General features: G+C 51.4%; 1 protein-coding gene across 1 annotated transcript in view; it reads left to right on the top strand.

Moving 5' to 3' along the window:
* The window catches only part of jag2b (jagged canonical Notch ligand 2b), a 58262-nt gene that overhangs the window by 18104 nt on the left and 30158 nt on the right, over positions 1-10000 (top strand). The window contains exons 3-4 of the mRNA XM_062550268.1: positions 1294-1351; positions 9409-9672. Of these exons, the coding sequence (XP_062406252.1) occupies positions 1294-1351; positions 9409-9672 (322 nt within the window). The remainder of the gene's footprint in view (positions 1-1293; positions 1352-9408; positions 9673-10000) is intronic.

Genomic DNA, 10000 nt, shown 5'->3' with positions numbered 1-10000 from the left:
GTAGCGTGCTATCTTCTGTGTGTGTGTGTGTGTGTGCTGCTGCTGTCAGCATAGCGTTGGCTGCTGGCCTGGTGTCACACGCCTCCACTAGCACTGTAATCTGACATGCCGACTCAGATGGAGGCAGTGAGGAGAGAGGGAGAGAGAGAGGCCGTGATGAGAGAGAGAGGGAGAGGGAGAGAGGGACTCGCTGGGTGTAATCGATCTGGTTTACGCCCGCGCACACACATACACATGCTCCCTTAAACACACACACACACATACGCACGTACACACAGACTCTCCCTTATGCATGCGCACACTCACACACACACACACGCCTCTCCATCTCTCTCTTATTAGCAAAGCAGCCCATAACCAACCATCACCTGACTGTAGTAGCACTCTCCCAGCCCCCACCCGCTTCACTGAAGTGTACTCCCAACCCCCAAGCACAGTTAGCACCACTCTCAAACACACACTCACACACTATCACACACACACACACACGCTCACACTCACTCACTCACACACACACACACACACACACACACACACACACACACACACACACTTACTTATACACTCGAGTACCAATTCAGACCAGATTCTAATAATACGAAGACATTTGCATAGCAACAGTTTCGCCTATCAAATTGGAGTAATTCATTAATTATATCTCATTCTATTAATATGGCTCACAGCTTTGGAAGCTCCTCAATCACAACGGACACAGACAACAGGTGCTCAGATAAGGTGTTGTTTCGCTCCTTCGCCACTCAAGGCAACGCCTTGGAAACGGTTACCGCCGTAACTGTTGTTTACCCCCAACTGTGGTTGCTAATTTTAAGGTCAAAGGTCCTGCCGTGTGAAATGTCAGAAGTGGCCACATGGCCCTTTGCGGCGATTCTATAGGCTTCGCGATCGTCCCCGTCTGACAGGATGTTGGCAGTGGCCACTGGAGCTCAACTTGGCACCCCTGAGTGCAGCCAGGCGATATTCCAAATATGTCAAAGTCAACGTCGACTTAATTGTCAGTTATGCTGTACGTACAAGACCGTGTATAGAGGATTACATGTCATATGAAGTTGATCTATATGCATCATGGGTAGAGCATGCTACTGAAAACACCACTCTCTTAAATGAACTGCGGTGTAGGTGTATCAGATGAGTTTGCATTACCTGACTTGGATGCTTTGAGAAGTGCTTGATAATGCAATGTTGTTGTTGTTGTTGTTGTTGTTGTTGTTGTTGTTGTTGTTGACTATCATTTCTTTTGATGCTCAATATGTGCTCATCTGCTTGTTCCCTCAGAGATCCTACACCCTCATTCTGGAAGCCTGGGACTGGGACAACACGACCCAAAACGCAAGTAAGTACAGCCTCCAGTCACCTTCCTGTGAGCATCATTGGGGAAAGGGAACCCCAACTTGTTTTTTTCTCTCTCTCTCTCCAAAGTGATCATGACTTTGTGTGCAGCGTTATGGGGAATAAGTGAAGAGTTGGATTGCTGTAGTGGATTCATTGGTGTGCATTGCAGTTTGTTTTGGGTTCTTGACCTGCAAGGGTTGCTGTTAGAGCTGGAACGCAAGGGAACAAGAATGTGCACAACATCATGTGCACAACATCATATGTATTTTTGTGTATGAATCAGTGTGTGCGTGTGTTTGTGTGTGTGTGTGTAGGGGAGTACAGCAGGCCGAGTTTTTGCACGCAGTGTGAGTTAAAAAAAAAAGAGTTTGGCTTTGTGTTTGCTAGCGTAAGTGTGTGTGTGTGTGTGTGTGTGTGTGTGTGTGTGTGTGTGTGTGTGTGTTGCACCTTTTCAAAAACAAAAAGCAGAGAATCCCACCCAGATCTCCTGGGAGTGTCTTACTACGGTCCTCTTATCGGGCTGACTATCTCTGTCAGCGAGACTAGCCTACCCCAGGACTGGATGTCATGGTACACTTCCTCTTGGCCTCCACCGCCGATGCTTGCGATTGCGTTCACATAATTCAGGAGTTGTACGCTGTTGTTTTGGGTTGGCGCGTGACTGCAGTGTTTTTACATTGTGTGTGTGTGTGTGTGTGTGGCTGCACAAATGAGGTTTGGCCCTCCCCATGCACAGAGCTTCCTGTGCGTCTCAGTGGAGAGATGTTCAGGCACGTACTGTAGGCCAGGGACGCACACCTGCAGGCCTGAGATGGGTGGGTTTAGAAGCGGCACTTCCAACACCGACACGTTGTCATGCTCCATAAATCCTGCCCACACACACACACACACACACACACACACACACACAGCGGTAGCCTACTGGTACACACTTGCCTGGGATATGATTGACTGATTGATGATGAAGCTTCTGGCTTCTGGTAAAATAAAAGCGGTGAAGGCCCAAGCTTGAACTGAATTGCTGGGCTTGTCTGGCAGGTGATGAGAGGAAAAACTGAGTTGTAAAAAGAAAGGAGATGAGAGGGGGGCGGGGTAGGGCAGGGTGTTGAGGCCTACAGGGTGTTGCGTGAACAGGATGGAGATCCTGATGGAGAAGAAGATGGCTAGATGATGAAGGTGGAGAAGAAGATGGCTAGATGATTGAGAGATGGAGAGGGAGAGGCTAGATGATGGGAGAGCTGCTGGTTAACATACTGTAGACCGTCCTGATTTCCCACTTGCTTCACACACTGAAATCCACACACACACACACACACACACACACACACACGCACTTGCGTGCATGTGGGTGTACACACATGCACACACACAGACTTCTGCACATAGAGTGACATTCACACACACGTAAAAGCACACAGACATTCGCTCTCAATCTCTCTCGCACACACACATGCACACACACACGCACGCACACAGAGCCAGTCTCCTCTGCTGTGATAACTGCTCAGGAATGGCTGCCAGCTCCCGGCACCGTGCACTCGCTCCAGTTTGCCGAGCAGCAGGCCTGCCGCTCCCCCGTCGAGACAGAGACGCACGGATGAGCTTCGCCACCGCCCTGCAGTCTGCTACACACACACACACACACACACACACACAGACACTCCTCTCCATCTCTCTCTCCTGAAAACAGGAGCCCTAGTACAGACGTATCTCGGGGAGGGAAATGACTAATGGTTGGCGCTGGCATTAGAGGAACGCAGCCTGGATGAGCTGAACCAGCCATAACACCATTGAACTGTAGTCTGAGGGCAATCCCCCACAAGCACCATGGAGGGTCCATCAGTGTACGTGTGTGTGTGTGTGTGTGTGTGTGTGTGTGTGTGTGTGTGTGTGTGTGTGTCTGTGTTGGGTAATTGGGGACCTAGGAGGCTGAGTATGGGGCGAGGTTGGGGGGGCGTGGTGGGGGGGGGGGTAGTGGTGGTTGGCGGTTTACGGGGCGCCACCGGAACCGCAGCTGCATCCTGTTTTCCCGCCACGGCTCTGTCCGCCGCAGACCGGCCGCCTTTTGTCTCGCTTGAGGAATTGTTGTGAGGACGGGGGTCAGTGGAGGAATGTATCCTATGCATGCTGGAGATGGAGGGAGAGAGAGAGAGAGAGAGGGAAAGAGCGAGAGAGGGAAGAATGTATCCTATGCATGTTGGAGATGGAGGTGGAGAGAGAGAGGGAGAGAATGAGATGAAGAGAGACAGTTGGAAACTGAGAATGAGCTAAAGAGAGAGATGGAAAGAGGGAGGAGAAGAGGAGGCTACAGTTGGGGAGGGGGGGAGAGATGGAGAGAGCAGGAGAGGGAGGAAGGGACCTCTGGCTGGCAAGACGCGGGTTGGCAAGGAAGAGCTCCTTTTCTGAAGTGCAGACGCTGATTAGCACAGGATGACAATAAAATTCCTCGCTGCTTTGCCGACCCACATGCAAACATGTGCAGTGGAATAAAATCACCTTCTGCTCTCGCTCGCTCTCCGTCTCCTCTCTCTCTCCCTCCCCCTCCCTTCATCACTCCATCTCTCCCTCTCCCTCTCCCTCCCTCTCTCTCTCTCTCTCTCTCTCTCTGTTTCATTCTCTCTCTCCTCTCCTCCCTCTCCTCAAAAGCATGTGCTGAAATAGTTGGCCATAAGGGGGCCAAGACACTCCTGGACTCTTATTCAGGGAGAGAGGTGAGGGACAAGGGTGGAGAGTTTTTATTTTATTATTTTTTTATTTTAGTGTGACCAGAGAAAGGTCTAGAATGTACGCTCAAAATGGCTGCCAAGCAGGCGTGCCCTGCCACACACACACACACACACACACACACACACACACACACACACACACACACACACGAATGAAGTTACAGAAGTATGTTGTGTGAAGCAGCTGGTCAGTAATTGAGCACTTCATCGTGGCCTCAGAGAAAGCAGAACAGTGCAGGACAGGCACGGAACTACCGAAAGGAAGAGACCGGACTGGACAGACGGACAGTGACGGACAGACATCCTGTGATGCTTTCTGAAACACCGCGGAGGAACGTGGGAACATTCCTTTCTGACCTCTGACCTTACTGGAGGATCCTAAGCGGAGCGCTGCCAAGGACACAAGGATGTAGGATGTAGGGTGCAGCCTACACAGGCTCTCTCTGCTCTGTGCTGCTCTGCTCTGCTCTGCTCTGTGTGGCGTACCAAACGTCATTGCCAAAGTCTCTATCTGGGATGTGTCATGGAATAGCTTGTGGCTGGGTGATTTATTGGAAGCCTCGTATAATAAAGGCAACACCCCACCACTCTCACACTCACACACACACACACACACACACACACACACACACACATACACACTCTCACACACACACTCTCACACATACACTCTCACACATACACTCTCTCACGCACACACACACGCACACACACACGCACATGCACAGCTCCCAGGCTTTCCTACCGTTCCCAGGACGTGAGAGACACACACACACACACACAGAGCGGAGCAGATCTTGCCTCACGGGATCCCACGTCTGGGAGGTGGGAAGACAAAGGCTTTGTTTGTGTGTGTCCCAGCCGGAGGTGAATTCCCATGGAGCCGACGCCAGCACGCACTGTGTCCACTCCGCCTGCGGCGCTGCCTAACCCTCGGGGCCGAACAGTCTCCCAGACTTGCGTTGGTTCGGTTGGTCTCATTTCAAACTTGAAAAAAAGGCCTCAGGCCGAAACGTTGTGTCAGTAAAACTGGCATCGGGAAAATGAGTGTGCGCGGTTTCTTTCACTTTACCTGTACGTTTATGCATCCTGCGACCAGCACCTCGCAAAAACCACAGGCGTGCGTTGGTTTTCCCACAAATTAACTCATTTCAACTCATTTAACGCCACCATCAATTCATATCGATCGATTAGTTGTTTGATTGATGAGATTGATGAATTAAAACGTTCCTCCTAAAGCCCTTCATTTGTCCTGAAGAAATGACACAAATTGATTTTAATCCATTTCAAAAATGGTTGGGGAATAATCAATGAATCATTGCAGCCACTAGCAGCTGAGGTGGTATTTCCAACGTCGCCGCCTAGCTAACCTGTACTGTCGCTAACCTAGCTAACCTGTGAGCTGAAGTGTGTTCTGAGAACTCGGGAGTGGGAATGGCAAGGCCAAGGGGCTGTGAAGTTCTGGAGGCTTCTGAAGCAGTTGCTGTGCCGCGCCGCTCTCTCCATAGATCAGCGGAGTCACGATGCTGAGCAAGGCTCATGTGACGCGCGGGACAAGGCCGATGCCAAAGGGCATGACACCGCGCGCACATGACGACGACGACGAGCAGTGTGTGCATTCTCCATGCCTGAAACACGCCGCATTCCCACTGGTGCAGCCAACCAGCGAAGAGTGTGTGTAGTGTGTGTGTAGTGTGTGTGTGTGTGTGTGTGTGTGTGTGTGTGTGTGTAGTGTGTGATGAATGGCGCGTCTGAGATTGTCAGTGAGGAATGCGCTCCAAGTAGTGAAGTGTTTGTGTACGTGTGTGTGAATTGTTGAGGGTTTTTTTTTTCTTTTCTTTGGTGAGTGTCACATGACGAATGTGTATGATGTTTTGCCAAGCGCAAGAATTGCAGTGTGTGAAGGTGAAGTGGTATGTGTTTTTGAGTGCATAAGTGCACATATTTGTTCCTGTGTGTGTGTGTGTGTGTCAGAGAGAGAAAGAGTGTGTTTTTGAGAGAGAGAGCGAGTGTGTGTGTGTATGTGTGACAGAGAGAGAGAGAGCGCAGGAGAAAGAGTGCTCCAGTGTTTTGTGTGTGTCTGAGAGACAGAGAGAGAGAGAGTGTGTGTGTGTGTGTGTGTGTGTGTGTTCATTTGCCGTGGGGCCCCCCAGGCCTCAGGAAAGGGCCCGCAGCATTGTGTTTGGCCGGCAGGAAGGGCTCTGGACGGCAGGCTGTTTGGACACTGCGCAGAGGCCGGCGAGCCCGGCACCATTGTTCTTTATCTGGAGCGGCAGCGCTATTTCTGTTATTGTTGCTTAATACGTCTGACATTGTCAGTAGATGGGGAGGAAGGTGTGTGTGTGTGTGTGTGTGTGTGTGTGTGTGTGAGAGAGAGAGAGAGAGAGAGAGAGAGCAGGAGCGAGTAATTGTGTTTCTATGCATTACCTCTGTTTGTATATGTTGCCTGTGTGTGTGTGTGTGTGTGTGTGTGTGTGTGTGTGTGTGTGTGTGTGTGTGTGTGTGTGTGTGTGTGTGTGTGTGTGTGTGTGTGTGTGTGTGTGTGTGTGTGTGTGTGTGTGTGTGTGTGTGTGTGTGTGTGTGTGTGTGTGTGTGTGTGTGTGTGTGTGTGTGTGTGTGTGTGTTTGTGTTGAGGAGGTAGGGGGTCTAGGACTGTGTGTGCATGCATGCATGCACGTTTTGTTTGTGCTTTGCCTTATTTCATGTGTGAACGCGAGAACTTGTTTGTTTATGTTTTGCATGTGCTGTGCGTGCCTGCGTGCGTGCGTGTGTGCGTGCGTGCGTGTGTGCGTCTGTCCGAGTCGAGGCAGTGGAACGGAGGAAACTGCAGGCCTCCTGTTTCCAGCGACGACGATTGTTTGCCGTCTGCGATCCCACTGCGATAAAGATTGCTTTCTTTGTGGGGAGGCAGGCAGGCAGGCAGGCAGGCAGGCGGGCGGGCGGACAGGCGGACAGGCGGAGGCTTGGGAACGGGCGGAATCGCTAATGCGAGCGCTAACGTTAGCGTTCGCGCCACCGAGCCGATCCGCGATGCACGGGTGGGACGGTATCGGGCAGCGCACCAGTCGCCCGCCTCCGACTCTGTGGGTGTGGAGAACGTGGGCTGCATGACAACTGGGGGAGGTGTGTGTGTGTGTGTGTGTGTGTGTGTTTGAGTATCCTTCAAGGGCTAACAAGACAGCAGCGCCGAGCCGTTGCGCATGCTGAAAGTCAGGCAGCAGGCTGCTTTGGAATGGGGTGCCGGTCTGTAGCGTGCTCTGCCCATCTCTACCCAGCAACAGTTCTCCTTCAGATAGCAGATAGAGAGACACACACACACACACACACACACACACACACACACACACACACACACACACACACACGCTCACACACACACAACTTCACACTCGCTTTTCTTCCCTCCCTCTCTCTCTCTCTCTCTCTCTCTCTCAAGCTGATCCACATTCACAAATTGACTTGCACGTTAATTCTCACACACACACACACACACACACACTGACATACATTTGCAGGCACACATGCTCTCCTCCTCCTGTGCTGGTGGTGGCCTGTGGCCTCTCCACTTGGGCCATCTGATGTGGCAAACTGCCAATGCCACGGCAGCCTGTAGCATTTGACTTCCCACCTACCTATTTATTTATTTATTTACTTACGTTTTGTATTTGTATATTTATTTATATATTCAAGCAAAGGAGCATTCACTTTTTTTGGCACAGATTTGCATGTGGCCAGCGGCAGTCTTGGCAGAAGCTGGGCCTCCGTTTCCCCCTCCATGTGTGTTCAGTTCGAACAAGTAGCTGTTAGCGAGCGGCTAACGCTACAGTTAGCGGACGGCAGTCACTGCGTTTCTCTCCGTCCTGGGCTAGATTGGGGGGGACGGACCACCCAGGTCTGTCAAGGGGGCACCATTGAGTGAGCCGGTCTTCGTTACGACAAACCTCCACTCCTTCACTCCATGGTGCTTCGGATAATAAATAACCCCTCGTAAGCACTTGTGCACTGTGTCGTGGATGAGTGTCTGTCCCGGACGCAGACTGAGAGACTGAGTGGAAGGAAACAGGAAGTAGGAACCTAGTAGGATGGGGGGGGGGGGGGGGGGACATGTGCCGCCCCTGACAGTGCAGAGCTTTTATGGGTTTATATCAGCGTGTAAGGCTCGGCCCCGCCACTCAGCTTCTCATGGTGGTCCACAAACGCTCTTTGTTCCTCTGACTCTGTGTGTGTGTGTACGTGGGTAGTGTGTGTGTGGGTGGGTGTTTGGCTGTCAGTCAGCGGGATTGTATTGTTTGCTTGTAAATGAGTAAGGCCATGTCTGCTTGATTACTCGCAGTGTTTATCCGCCGCTATACTTCAATCACTTGTCACATAATGTTTTGTTGTGTCTGTTTGTGATTTGGTGACTTAACCAGATTGGTAGATATCCTAAATAGCTTAATAACATTTGGGTCCCCACCACAGACTGCAGTGAACCAGACACACACACACTTGCGGTGAGCCACATACACACACTTTGCCGTAATGTGTCCCCACATTACAACACTTTCCTCTCCACACAAGAAGGTCATCCATAGGTCATCTGTCGACCACCCAGATTTGACCCTACCCCATAAACGCCCAGCTATACAGCCCAGCATAAGCAGATTAGGAGTCCACTATTTATACCTGCGAGTCTGCCAGACATGTCTGAATGAGCAGAGAGACCACTGATTTGTCTCGTAGATTAGTGACCTATAGTTTGGCTAAATTACCTGTGCACTGCCCTTGGCTAGCACCTTTTAGACTCCGGTTGACCATTAGGTTTTGCAAGTAAAATGTAGCATTAGCGCACTTCTGCTAATGACTCTTCCCATCCTTTCAGCCTCCAGAGGGGACCACACTAATGTGTAATAGACGGATGCGCTGTGCTGTATGACTTGTTTTGAGCCTTAGTAGTATATTGGGCTTGCTAGGAAGGCCCCACCTGCTAACATGACCTCTCCTGACTCTGCTTCCTACGATGGGGGCTTTTGAACATGCCCTCACAAATGAGTTCCCCCCCCCCCCCCCCCCCACACAGCTCTCTTTCTCTCTCTTCTGATACATTTTATTTTAATATCTATGCTGTGTATCTATGTTAAAATGTCTGTATATACTTAACCATTCTTAAGCCTCCTCTCTCCTGGATTTTGCCCTTGCACATGGGACTTGCACATCAGTCCACTATCGGTCTCTTCTCTCGTTGTTATATATCCTAGTCTCTTCTCTCGTTGTTGTTGTTGTCTCGTTGTCTGGTCACCTACGGACATTTGTGTGCTACTCTATTCTAAACCCGTCCGCCTCTCCCCCACAGACGGGCCCCAGGCGGACTCGCTGGTGGAGCGGAGCATCCACACGGGCATGCTGAACCCGGGCGAGGCGTGGCAGACGGTGCTGCACCCGGGCCCCACGGCGCAGCTGGAGTACCGCATCCGCGTGCGCTGCGGCGACAACTACTACGGCAGCAAGTGCAACAAGCAGTGCCGCCCGCTCGACGACTACTTCGGACACTTCCGCTGCGATCCCTCGGGCAACCGCGTCTGTCTGGACGGATGGATGGGACCCGACTGCAGGACAGGTGAGCTGTGTCTGTGTGTGTGTGTGTGTGTGTGTGTGTGTGGGGGGGGGGGGGGGGGGGGGGGTGTTTGTGCGGTTGAGAACATTAGATTCCTGTTAAAATTCCTTAAAATAAAAGTGCGTGCGTGCGTGCGTGCGTGCGTGCGTGCGTGCGTGCGTGCGTGCGTGCGTGCGTGCGTGCGTGCGTGCGTGCACGCGTGTGCCTGCGCCTGCGCCTGTGTGAGAGATGAGTGCAACTTTGGCACATTTAGCATAGTTATTGTGAGAGAAACTCCAAGATGGCATCCCGTTCAGATGCTGTTAGTGTGTGCTGTAGAGAGTTTAGTGTG

The sequence above is a fragment of the Sardina pilchardus genome, chromosome 12 (assembly GCF_963854185.1).
Source record: "Sardina pilchardus chromosome 12, fSarPil1.1, whole genome shotgun sequence".
Taxonomy (NCBI): Eukaryota; Metazoa; Chordata; class Actinopteri; order Clupeiformes; family Clupeidae; genus Sardina; species Sardina pilchardus.
The sequence above is the reverse complement of the archived record's forward strand: the minus strand, read 5'-3'. Positions and strand labels throughout refer to the sequence as shown.